General features: G+C 44.7%; 1 protein-coding gene across 1 annotated transcript in view; it reads right to left on the bottom strand.

The window, feature by feature from the left end:
* Positions 1 to 7,388, bottom strand: part of LOC126094598 (beta-1,3-galactosyltransferase 1-like) — a 38,555-nt gene extending 31,167 nt beyond the window's left edge. Inside the window, exons 1-2 of the mRNA XM_049909068.1 lie at positions 7,276 to 7,388; positions 2,600 to 2,743 (exon numbers count right to left, since the gene is read on the bottom strand). Coding sequence (XP_049765025.1) covers positions 2,600 to 2,707 — 108 coding nt within the window. The 5' untranslated portion in view covers positions 2,708 to 2,743; positions 7,276 to 7,388. The remainder of the gene's footprint in view (positions 1 to 2,599; positions 2,744 to 7,275) is intronic.
* Between the last annotated feature and the right edge of the window lie 6,698 nt (positions 7,389 to 14,086).

Here is a 14,086-nt window from a genome sequence, read left to right on the forward strand (position 1 = left end):
TCTGGAACCGCGCGACCGCTACGGTCGCAGGTCCGAATCCTGCCTCGGGCATGGATGTATGTGATGTCCTTAGGTTAGTTAGGTTTAAGTATTTCTAAGTTCTAGGGGACTGATGACCTCAACAGTTAAGTCCCATAGTGCTCAGAGCCATTTGAACCATTTTTGACAAGACCTTGCCGCATGCCACTTTGAACTCCAAAGGGAAGCATTAGTCGGCACAAATACTGTGCGTCATCTAGTAGTGAATGTTTTAAATATTTTCTCCGTGAGTTCGTACTCCTAACGAGTCTGGGAACATGCAACAGTGTACGGAGAACACTACAGCACTGGAAACACTTTTCGTGAAGGAAACGGCACTTCCGTTTAGTACTTCCCTTCTTCAAATAAACACTACGACATCAATCGGTGGCTGTTTAATGCCGGACGTTAACAAAGTTTACAGAAGACTCTTCAATTTAGAAGAAGACAGGCAAGAATTCCTTACTTTAAACAAAAACTACAAAATAAACAGAACTTATTTTTTTAAACTAATTTATTCACATTTGAAGCACAAACATCCAATCCCCTTCAAAGGACTCGCTATTTGCACTGAAACTTCTCTAATCTTCTATTTCATTTTTCAAAACACTTTTAAATTCATTTTTCGTGATGCCTGACAGCGACTCCGTCTTTTTCTTTCTCCATCTCAGCGAAACGCTTCTATTTCATGTGTCTCTTCATTCTAGGAAACAAAAACGTCGCAAAGCAAGGTCGGCGTGAGAAACATGGGTTTGATTGTTGCTTTGATTCAGGATCATAAGCATAGCACCAAGTTTCGTCAACTGTGATAATTTTGGAAAAAAAAGGTGTGGATCATTTCAGGACTTCTTTCAAAGCACAGCATGCTTCCACGCGACCTTGTATTTGTTCTGCAGTCAGCGGTCGTGGCACGAACTTAGCAGCCACCCTTTTCGTTCCCAAGTCTTCTGTCACAATTCGTTGCACTGAGCTCCATGTCACTCCCGACAGCTCCAGAATTTCTTCAATGGTCCGCCGTCGACCTTGGTTGACGGCTGCACAAATGATTTCAACATTTCCATGTGTTCGAACAGTGGCACAACGAACAGACCGAGGTTTGTCATCAACTGACATTTCACCACTTTTGAAAGGGAAAAATGACTCAAGCACTCGAGTTCTCCCGGTAGCATCGTCCTCTAAAAAATGGTTCAAATGGCTCTGAGCACTATGGGACTTCTAAGGTCATCAGTCCCCTAGAACTTAGAACTACTTAAACCTAACTAACTTAAGGACATCACACACATCCATGCCCGAGGCAGGATTCGAACCTACGACCACAGAAGCAGAAGCGCGGTTCCGGACAGAAGCGCCTAGAACCCCTCGGTCACAGTGGCCGGCTGGTTGCGCGTGTAGTCTGTCCACAATATGTACGGCTCAGCGTGGTAATGCAGCCAATGCTTCGTGCCGAGTTCGGCGTGAAGTTGAGAATGCAGCGTATACGGGAAAATTAACCACCATCAAAAACTTCAGAACGTTCCTGTGTCCAACTGGTGTAGGCCGCACGACAACGTCATTCTTAGTAGACGAATGACCGAATCATTCTTTGCACAGCTTGCGCGAAAATCGTGCAAGGTACAAATAATATGACCGATACAAGTATCTTAGGGAAGTACAGAGTAAGATGCAATGATAAGTAATGACTTAACACGAAAACTGTTCAGTCATTAACGTCGACTAACAATGTGCCGCCGTCGTCTTTGTTCCAGCCGCGATCCTCGGAAGACATACCACACAAATTGAAAACCATATAAAAGTGACATTGTTTTTGTTAGAAATAAAAGGCATAAAAACTTTGACTCCATACTATATTAAGAAAACCTAATCATTTACATAATAATCTATACAATGAGCACAGCAGAATGCCGTCCGTACCTTCCGAGAGCAAGACAACGAAAGACAAATCTTACAAGAGATAAAAAAAATTCGAAGTACAAAAACACCAGACGAACGAAATTAGTCTAGTGATTAGATGTAACGTTTTAGGAGTCGAGGCACACACGTAAAATTTAAAGTAAGTGCATCGGTTACAGACTTATTTCACAAACAATTCACACATACTAAATAGGATGAAATAAAAAGTAATAATAGAAGTTTTTACTGAGAAATTCTTTTGCGAGTCGTTTGCTTAACAAATATTTTATTATGAAGAGATGTTCACAGAAGGAATAACCACTAGAACTTTATAACACGAATGAACGTTGGGACCCGATACCTGGAACTGAATGTAGCCATTACAGTTCGTCACATGACTTCGATGAAATCCACGAGTTTGATTTGGGGGATGATCTAATGGAGGCTCAGACTTTCTAATTATCGGCCCGAAGCACAGAAAACGTCACACACCGAATTACGATCGCCGTTTCATCCAGGATACGCGGAATAGCGGAACACCTTTCGAGAACAGGAGAAGAATGCCATTCACCGGGATTTTTCATTCAAAATGATATCGACCCAACTCCATCTACACACTTAAGTGAAATTTTATGAGACACTGTACGTGGCTAGTAGCTGTCCACTACACCACGGTTATAGCAAAACGTACCTTGACGACGTAAGAGACTTGAGAGCAGTGGTCAGCCGTCCACTTGAGCATGAGCAGCGTCTTTACCGTGAGGTTGTCGTAAGTGTCCACCATGTCCTCAACCAGCATGTCGCCGTTCACCAGTGCCTCGGCTATTAGCTCTTCCTGCAACAGAACACAATGGTCAAGCGACTGTGTCACACTTCGTTTTTTTGACCACATGTTTTCACAGACAAAGGTCCGACATTTGTGATACACTCTGCAGAAAACTTTTTCTGTCAGCCGTATGTCGACGTAGAACGTTTGATTCACCATCAACAATACTAACTGGCTCACACATATATTTTACACACATCCTCCTTCCCCCTAAGTGCCCACCTTTTCCTAGCCCCATCTCTGTCCAACTCCTCCTCCTCCCCACCCCCCACCACCTCTCTCTCTCTCTCTCTCTCTCTCTCTCTCTCTGTGTACATCTCCTCCTTCCCTTCTTCCTTTTCCACCTGGTCACTCTCCCTCTACACCTACCTGCCTCCTGCCCTTCCCCTCATGCCCCTTCTTTGTATATTTCCTCCTCCCTCTTTCTGTGACCATCATCTCTTCACCTTCTCCCTATCGATTCCGTCCCCTCACCTTCCACTGTCGATATCGTCCTTCTCCACACTCTCTCTCTGATCTCCTCCTCCCCTCTGCCACTGTCCGTCCCCCCTCCCTATCTACGTCCTTCACCTGATCTTCCCCCCTCTTTGGGATCTCCTCCTGCTCCTCTAAATGTCCATCCCCTGTAGCCCCTCTCTGTCCTTACCCATCCTCTCCTCGCCTATCTCTCTATCCATCTCCTGCCCATTCTCCCTACCCATCTTCTATTGCGCCCTTTAACTATAAAATCCCTCCTCCACCTCACCCCATCTGTCCCGTCCCATCCCCTCTCACCGTCCCTCCCCTCCTCTCCCCTCATAAATCCCCTCCTGCCCCCTCCTGACTTGATCTCCCTTTCCCCCCACTCCCTATACAACCCCATTGCCCCCTCTTTCTGTCCATCCCCCCTCTATCTACCCTACCTCTCCCATAGCCTACTACATGTGCGGCACCTGCTAAAAGAGGTCGATAAAGCAGGCAAATACTAGTCCCATAACACATGCTCGGGGTTGAAAACACACTTTGTTGTGCCTGAGGTGTAGGCTGCAATTTAAACCAGGACAATAAGGTAGGGCAATACTACTCCCACACAACACACCTGTCAAGCAGGGCCGTCTGTATATGAACGTCAGAAAAACCATTTCTGCCAATATCTCAGCTCCTACGGGATCTAGGGGTTTCTAGCCTGCACAGTATTGATTCTCCTTGTTCAAGCAGTATATGTGGCAAATTCGGTAGAAGATTATTTACTGGTTCATGGTGTGATGTTGTACATAAAAGCTTACATTCTGTTTTAGACACACATGTACTAACCTCTACTCCAACACCTCACTTGCATACATGTTCGACACATATATTGTACGCAACTACTCCTGCCACCCTTTCCCTACACACCACCTCCTAACCACTCTTCCCATACACCTCCACCACCTCCTGACCAATCTCCTTTTCTGCTCTCCTCCTCCTCCTCCTCCTCCTACCCCCTCTGCTTGTTCGTCCAAAGCAGATTGACACTACTCCCACACTACACGCCCTCATTCATGGCAATCTACACACCAAAAAGCAATAGGAAATGGTTTTCAAAAATTTACAGCTACAGTCTTGGGTCAGGTTACCCCGCCAATTTATTGTTTATTATTGCAGAAACAATATAGTAGATTTACCAGATCCGACATTTTCTCCTGTCTAGCTTCCTTCTATTGTCCTATTGATTACATCAATTAACCACCAACTGAACCTCTGCTAGAAGAGAATTAACTAGATGCCAGACGCGGTCGGGACAGCAGCTGACAGGTAGGTGAATGACAAACCTCACCACTTGCAGGAAAACAGAGAAATCGTCTGCAAAAGTAATTATTTTGCCACACCTCTGCAAATTAACCATCATTAGTATTCAAGCAGTCATCTGCAGCAGCCAACAACCGCTACAGTTTCACTATGTTTATTAATCCGTTTGCAGTCAGTAATTCAGCTTGGGTCTTAAGGGAATGTGCCTCTCTATCAACTTTGAGGCTAAGTCAGAAAGTCTTTGCGTCTATTTTCTTTTGACCAAATAATGGCTGTAAATGCGAAGTCAACATATCCATTCCCAGCGTAGTACTTTCTTGGTTCGTACCAGCCTTATTTGGCAGTAGATCCGACGCACAGCGCTGCTGTCAGTTGTTAAAGATGGCGGTAGTGATACAAACTTCCACGGCGTTAGAGCGACGAATTGTGAATCGTTTTCTATGGGGCAAGGGACGAATGCCCATGGAGATCTACAGGGAAACGCAGACCACACATGGGGAAAACTGTCTGGGATTGAGAACTGTGAGGAGGTGGTGGTGGTGGTGGTGGTGGTGGTGGTGGTGGTGGTGGTGGTGGTGAGAGTTCGACAAATGCCGTGTAGTCTTGCATGACCATGAGCAGTCGGGAAGGTCGCGTTCGCCGCTGACTGACATTTCCTGGGTGGATGCAATGATGAAGCAGATCAGTGTGTGTCCATCACGGCCATTTCCCAGAACTTGGCATATCGTATGGGAATGCTTAAGACTTCGTTCACGGATCATTAGGGTACTGGGAGGTTTCATGTCTGTGGGTGCCAAAGCAGTTGGGTGAAATGATGAAAAGGAGGCGAATAACGTCTTCAGTGAATCATCTGGAACGTTACTCCAAGGAGGGTGGAGGTTTCCTGGGCCACATTGTTACTGGCGATGAAAAGTGGATACTGCATTTCACGCTCGAATACAAGAAACAGAGCACGGTGCGTAAACATCCCAGTTCGCCTATGACAAAAAGTTCCGTTCAGCGCCGTCTGTTGGTAAAGTGAGGTTAACGGCCTTCTGGCATAGCCATGGACCGCTCCTGCTGGATTTCATGGCACAAGGTGCAACCATCAATGCCGACAGACACTGCTCCACACTGTCACGTCTGAGGCCAGCCATCAGGCGAAGGCGCCGAGGGATTCTCGATGACAACAACGTGATTCTGCTCCACGACAGTGCGAGACCACATGTGGCAATCAGAACTGCCGAAAAGCTCTGGCAATTTCACTGGAAGATGCTGGACCACCCACAATGCATTCCAGAACTCGCCCGCCCCCCCCCCCCCCTCTCCCCCAGTGACTTCCATGTTTTCGGACTGCCGAAGAAGTTCGTGGCAGGACAGCGGTTCACAAGTAACGATGAAGCAAAGACAGAAGTCCAACAATGGTTCTGTAGTAGGCTGGACGAATTCAACTGCAGGGGTATCTCAAATTTAGCGCTGTGATGGGATAAATGCGTGAATCGGCAAGCGAACTATGTGGAAAAATAATGTAAGGTACATAGAATAGGGATGCAATAGGGCTCCTATGAATCTTGGGAGAAAGGTTTATTGAAAAGGGAAGAGACCTATATATGTGCTTCATCGATCTAGAAAAGGCATTTGACAATATGGTTTGGTACAAGCTGGCGACTATAATGAGGGAAAAGAGAGTGGACTGGAAAACCAGAACACTTGTAAACTCATTATATCTTAATTAAAAAGTATCAATTAAAGTGAGAGGAGAAAGTACAAACTGGATCGGAGTAGGAAAAGGAGTAAGACAAGGATGTTGTCTATCACCTACTCTGTTCAACCTCTACTTGGAAAATATGACTGACCAATGCTCATTAGACGACAAAGGCGTAGAAATTGGAGGAAGAAGAGTAGGGTGTATGAGGTTTGCTGATGACATGGTCCTTCTAGCCACAGGGGAAAAAGAATTACACGGTTTGGTGGACATCATTGAAACTAACGGAAAAAATATGGAATGAAAATTTTAAGTATCTTGGAAGCAGGATAGACACCGACTGGAAGTGCACCACAGAAATTAAAACAAGGATAGCAATGGCAAAAGAGGCGTTTTATAAGAGAAGGGGAATTTTCTTCAGCGGTCTGGACAGAAAACTCAGGAAGAGACACAAAATGTCTTGTGGAGAGTGTTGTTCTATATTGCGCTGAAACATGGACTATGAGGAAGAAAGACAGAGGATGGCTGGAGGCTTTTGAAATCTGGACATGGCGGAGGATGGAAAGAATAAGTCGGATGGACAGAGTAAGAAATGAAGAGGTATTGAGAAGAGTGGGAGAGAAAAGACCGTTACTAGATGTAATAAAGAGAAGAAAAAGAAATTGGATTGAGCATATATTAAGAAAGAATGACGGACTTATCAAAACAGTTTTAGAAGGTTATGTAGAAGGGAAAAGGAAGCGAGGAAGGAAGAGATTCTAGATACTGGATGACAGGATGGACGGTACAACATACAGCAGCCTTAAGAAGGAAGCAATGGATCGCAGAAAATGGAGAGGCAAAGGACCTGCAAATACAGCAGATAACTAATGATAACATAAAATAGGATGTATATTTGTCATTACTTGCATGTATCTTACTTTGGCCAACAAAAAATACAGGCAAAGTCTTTCTGATTTGCCCTCGTGATTTTCTGATTCAGGTTTTTACATTTAGCACACACGGGATTTTGCAACGTGCCTTCTCTGGCTTACGGAAGAGTTTTGCAACCCACTGTGTGGAGAGGAGTCCTGGGTAGAGCTCGGCCTACCTGCAGCAGGCCGTCGCCGGAGTGGCCCGTGACGAAGAGCAGGCGGCTGGAGTCGCGCAGCGCACGCCCCCACGTCGCGCGCACGGCGTCGCGGCGCTCGCGGTTGCCCACGGCGGACGGCACGGCGAGCAGCAGCTGCGGGGGCGGGCTGCCGGCGCACAGTCCGGCCGGCGGCGGCAGCAGCGCCGTGGGCTGGCCCGGCCGCACGTAGCGCGCCGCGTCGCGCGCCCCCTGCCCCCGCAGCCACTCCATACGGGCGCCTGTCCCCGCCCGCGGCCCCCAGTTTTCGGCCTCTGTCTGGCGCAGTGTGTTCACCGCCACCACAAGCAGCATCGTGGACACCGTGATCATTCCTAAGAGAAAAAGAGGTCGTAAATTTGTGCAAGATGTTCGAATTTTACGAACGGATGATCTCCCACCACATCTCATCAAATTCTACCACGATAGTATACTCACATCAATAGTGGGTTACGGCTCGGGAGTCTGGGCACACAGACTCACGAGAGTAGTGCCTGCCATGACAGAAGAACGTGATAGTGGGATCAGTGGGGGGCATACAGGACTACGCCGAGAGGAGCCCTGCTAGTCATAATGGGGCTCTGCCCCCTGGACATCAAAATTCGGGAACAGGCCGCTTGGAACTGGTCCAAGAAGGGGAACATATTTTAGGCATCAGGGCTGGGAACAGGGTTGAGATCAGATTAAGAGTAGACCAGTTACGGCAAGAATCCTGGGAAGCTGAAGAAACCGGACGTAGAACTTTTGATCATCTTCCGGATATTGGGGAACGGATGGGAATGAAATACTTCGAACCAACCCGGGGACTATTCCACTTTCTCACTGGTCATGGACCCTACCCGACATATTACGTCGATTCGGGAAAAAGGCTACACCCGCGTGTGACTGGAGTTCCGGAGGGTACTCCTGACCATGTCGTTTACGAGTGCCCCATTTCAATGATGTAGCTTCAATGTTACGTGACCAATTGCCACACCACAACACATACAGCTTACTTAGACAACACGACACTTTTCAGACCATCAACAAATTTTAAAGGAATATCTGAGAGACTTGAATTTGATAAATATTTAAACACCTATAGAGTCTGGTACCCTATTCCCATACCACCTGAGCGTGGACAGGCCGACTTCTACCGTCTGGAAATCCGCCGCGTTCGAGACTTAGGGGGAGTGGGGTGCAACGTTACCGATTATGAACAAGCACCGCACTTGACTTTAGGATAGGATTAGTTGTAGGACTTAGATTTAGGTACTATGTCTAGGAACCTGCAGCGACTAACATCTTGGCCTGCCCAGTGTCAGGGGCACGCTCATTGGGTTTAGCTCAATGAGCAAGGCTCTATAAGTAGGTTTATACTTTTAGCTGACGCATATGTAACGCTGTAGGCATTAGTAACTAGTTAATAGTTAGGTTTATTAAGTAATTCACATACAATCAAACTCAACTAACTTTGCCCATTGCAATTATCCTGCAGCTCACTTTACTTAAATATAACTTAAGATTTAGCTGCAATTGTAACCATTGTATCATCATCTGGACCCACTAATCATGTAAGGTAGTGGGTTAAAAATTGTATAATTATTAAGATTTGGAAATAAAGATTATTTTAAAAAAACGGATAATTTACACTGAAGAGCCAAAGAAACTAGAAACATGCCTAACATCGCGTAAAGCCCCCGCGAGCACGTAGAAGTGCTGCAATACGAAGTGGCATGGACTCTACTAATGTCGAAATAGCCTCTCCATAAATCGGTAACAGTGCGAAGGGGTGGAGATCTCTTCTGAACAGCACACTGCAAGTCATCCCAGATATGCTAACTAATGTTCATATCTAGGGAGTTTGGTGGCTAGCGGAAGTGTCTGAACTCTGAAGACTGTTCCTGGAGCCACTCTGTAGCAATTCTGGGCGTGTCAGGTGCCAGGTGTCCTGCTGGAGCTGCCAAGTCCGTCGGAATGCACAATGGATGCAAGTGACCAGACAGGATGCTTATGTACGTGTCACCCGTCAGAGTCGTATCTATACGTATCAGAGATCACACATCACTCCAACTGCACACGCCCCCACACCATTACAGAGACTCCACCAGTTTCAGCAGTCCTCTACTGACACGCAGGGTCCACGGATTCATAGGGTTGTCTCCATACCTGTACACGTCCATCCGCTCGATACAATTTGAAACTAGGCTGGTCCTATCAGGCAACATGTTTCCAGTGATCAACAATCCAGTGTCGGTGCTGACGGGCCAAGGCGAGGCGTAAAGTTTTGTGTAGTGCAGTTATCAAGGGTACACGAAGTGGGTCTTCGGCTCCGAAAGCCCATATCGATGATGTTTCGTTGAATGGTTCGGACGGCGACACTTGTCTATGGCCCAGCATCGATGTCTGCAACAATTTGCGGAAGGGCTGCATTTCTGTGACGTTGAGCGGTTCTCTCCAGTCGTCGTTGGTCCCGTTCTTGCACGATCTTTCTCCGGCCGCAGCGATGCCGGAGTTTGATATTGTACTTGATTCCTGACAAGGTACACTAGTGAAATGGTCATAGGGGAAAATCCCCACTTCATCGCTACTTCGTAGATGGTGTGTCCTACCTCTTGGGCGCCGACTGTAACACCACGTTCAAACTCAGTCTAATCTTGATAACCTACCATTGTTGCAGCAGTAACCGATCTATTTAACTTTGTTACCAAAAATCTCGAGTAGTTGTACACACACACACACACACACACACACACACACACACACACACACACACACACACACACACAGAGAGGGGGAAAAGGTTGTTAACATTTTCGGAAATTTGTTGGCCGCTTCACTTTAATTTTTAAACGATAGTTTAATAAGCTTTCAGACAGACATAGGGCACTTTGTTTTTTCAATTGTTCAAGCGTCGGTGTGAAAATTTTTCGGAATACGGTATGTCGTAAACGACTCGCATTATGAGCCTGCAACAATAACCCTGACATTCTATTTTACCCTACTTTTAGTTTCTTAATGTCTACAAGCATTGCACCATTTGAAAAAGTGTACGTTCCACCAAAATACACTTTAGAAGTATTATTACAATCTGCTGATTGACTGACAATGCGAACCACTGAAAACCATACATGACAAACAATACGAACCACTCAAAATCGTACATCAATAGCACTTTCCGTTTCCACAATATCTGCTGTCCAAGTTTTAAGTGATTCATCCTATACATAGGGGGTGGGCCATTTTAATCCATAATGGGGAATAACTCGGCATGGAGATGAGATACACCAAAATGTTTTAGACGGCATAGAGAGTCACGCACTGCTAGTGATGGTTGTGATCTGGAACATGAAGATTTTCAAGGTGATTTTGTAGTTAGTGTTTTTTTAATAGGAACCATAACATTTTAGTTACATCTGAAATGAGCAGCCCATTTTACATATAAAAAAGATGCTTTCTGAACAGAAAGAAAGTTTTTAGACCATGTTCAGTTCGAGAAGGCAATGAAAATGGATGTAAAACATTTTTGAAGGTGGCTATAAACAGCCGTCAAGTAATGTATAAAATGCATGGTTGACCAGCAGCTGTTTTCATTTTAAACCCAAATATCAACCAGTTTCAGTTTTGGACCATCTTTTCACGGATAAGGGTTAAAGTGGTTTAAGGTCAGCTGATCTTCTCTTCATTACTGCTCTGTGTACATTTAGTATTGGTATGTTTGCTTCTAAAAGTCCTGTGTCGTATACTGATATTCATGACATGTTCTACAAATTATTTAAGCAATGACAAACGTAGTGTGCTGGCTTAAACCATACTAACCGTTATCCGTGAAGATGGTCCAAGACTGAAACCGGTTGATATTCGAGTGCAAAATAAAAACAGCTTACGGTCGAACATGTATTTTATACATAGGAAATGGATGCGGTGCCGGCGTTATATTGTAACAATTTATGCGCATAATAGTCTAGTTTACTTACTAAATTTGAGGCAGATGGTGTAACTATTAATTATCGTTAGGTAGTGGTACTGCGACAGATCGCCACACAGTCTGGTCTGCTGCTCTTGTCCAGCGCCGCTTGTAACCTCCCCCTCACTTATCGACCTTAATGACAGTGAAAAAATAAGCCGCGTGTACCTAATGGAAATTTGGGAAAAGCAATCGTCACCGAAGTTAATCTGTCGGTAAAGAGGCAGGAAAGGGTTACATCTTAATGAAAGGAAAAATGCTAATGAAAAGGAGTAAAGTTGATAAAGAAGGTAAATGTGCGGCCGTTACGTTAACAATTAACTAGCGGTAATTAGATATTTGAGATTAGGGGGAAATTACGGTCGCCAGTCCTAAGGACAATTACTATAGTAACTGAAAAAGAAAGGTTATTACACATATAATTAGCACTAGAAGCGTGGCAACTGAAGGTTGACACGTGTAGTGTGAAAACTGAAAGTTTGTCGGAAGTAATAAATTTCGCTACACTCTGACTTAATTTAGCAAAAGAATTAATAAAACCGGAAAATCGAAAGTTAATTTAGTGACTGAAGTTAATAGTGAGCTTTCTTTCTGAAGCACATCGAAATTCAGTAAAATACGGTTAGTCTTGGACTACCTCAACAATCATGTCAAAAGCTACTTGAATCTACGCAATTTAGAAATAAGAGATTTAACTTTGAACTTGAATTAAATGATTCTGAACAATTAACAATAGTAAAATTTAGTACGTACCAAGCTGAGCTGCAGTCACAGGTAAGATAAAATACGGTAACAAAACTCGCACTCTTAATTTGTGCTTGTGCAATCTAAATACTGTAGCCAGCTATGAATACCTTAAGTGAACTTTGAAACTAAAGCAGTGAAATAAAATGATGCTGGCGTTTGAATTTCAACGACACTCGGGTTCATTCCGGAAAAGGAAGGGACCCTGCTTGGTAATGCAACTGGGACAATGAGCAACAAAGGTTCATGCTAAGTTGCTGTAATTACAGTTACGAAAATGGTACAGTTTGAAAAGCTGAGGTCTGCCATACAGCTCTAAAACTTTACGTGCTTCCAGTCTTCCTTGTTGGTTGATTGAAGGTTTGAAGCCGTCGATCGAGGAGGTGGCGGCGACAGTCACTCATTGTCGGCCGTCGCTGTTGCAGAAGCTGGATGTTGGCGCGCCTTCTTCTCGACACGGTCACCAGGCGAAACGGGCTCTTGATGTGCGCCAGCTAATGCTTCCCGTCCGCGACACCATGTCAGAAACTATCATCGGAAGTCGAGCGCAATTACATGCTGCCAAACCCCGAAAGCGCGGCAACTCGCGGGAGCTTCACACAACACACCTGCCCCACTCGCTACTCCAGCCAGACTCCCTCTCCCCGCGCTCCACGCGGCAGAGTTCACACTACCAAAGATCCTACACACTTTGATTGTTCACACGACCTATCGACGAAATCGTTCGATAGCAGTTTTCCCTAGGCAAGACCCAGCGTAAAAATACAAATAACATTTACGAAACAAACCAATTATACATCGACATAAATGTATAAATATATATATATACAAACAGTAAAACAATTACAATATACAAAGAGACAGAAATGTCATATCTTGAGGTAACAAAGCAAGGAAAAAAATAATAGTACAATAGATGGAAATAGGAGGATATGCATTTCCGGCGTTACACGCTGACAGAGCTGACGAGAGGGGCAGTCGTGTAGGGCCAAAGTTCGACGATGGAGAGGTGTCGCCCACGTCTGCGTGCTGGAACGCTGGTCTTGTTTCACCGCTAACTTGATAGATCGTTCGTCAAGACTGCGGCGCTATTTCCCTTTATTTTATTCACATAGCTACAATGGCTGACTACACTCCAAATGAAATCGTAGACATGATTACCTTATAGCAGACTGTCAGGGTGTTTACGTCCACGCGCCCACAATTTATGCAGAACGTTTTCCCAACAGACGACAGCGGAGTAACGTCACCATTCGCGATCTCACTGATACAGCCCGTGATGAACGACTAGATTGTGTCTGTCAACGTCATGAATACAGGGAAAATGATGATCACGTCGTGGCCTTTCTTTCAGTGGTCCAGGTAAATCCTCACTTCCGTTCACGGCAAATTGGATTATCGAAGTCAACGGTTCTCAGAATCATAAAGGCGAGGAGATTTCATGCGTACCATACCATATGCAGAGTGTTACAAAAAGGTACGGCCAAACTTTCAGGAAATATTCCTCACACACAGAGAAAGAAAATATGCTCGTATCGACCGTTGTGATCGGACCGATTACACATTCTGATTAAACGAGTTACAGGCGTGCTAGACAAAGTCCATTGGTACTCGATAGAAGAGAGGCGTCCTGTGTCCCAGACAGATATACTGTTTGAAACTTTCCCTTTGAATGTAAAGAATGACAGTGCTGGAAAAACTCTTCCGTTATTTGATTTTCAAACAGGTGAGCACAACTCAACGTACTGAGACAGTTCGCTCTTTACTTAGTCTGATCATCACTAAACTGACACAGTATTTTAGCCCAACGCAATCTGACTTTCAATAATCCCTACAAAAGCATGGCTCTGAATAACAATAACTTTCACCTTTCATGAATCACTTGTCTCACAAAAATCTTTGTTATCGAACTACTGCAATACAGCGAGCGCCAATACTGTCAGGTAAATAAAAGATTCTACCTACTGAAGGCACAAACTATTGACAGGCATAGTTAGCAAATGAAAGATTTTGATATAGAACAAACAATTTATTTACCTTAATAGTGTTCAAAAGTCATATAATCTCAGTTCATGACATCCCGTCTTACAAATTTCCTTTTTA

Source organism: Schistocerca cancellata, chromosome 8, assembly GCF_023864275.1.
Source record: "Schistocerca cancellata isolate TAMUIC-IGC-003103 chromosome 8, iqSchCanc2.1, whole genome shotgun sequence".
Classification (NCBI taxonomy): domain Eukaryota; kingdom Metazoa; phylum Arthropoda; class Insecta; order Orthoptera; family Acrididae; genus Schistocerca; species Schistocerca cancellata.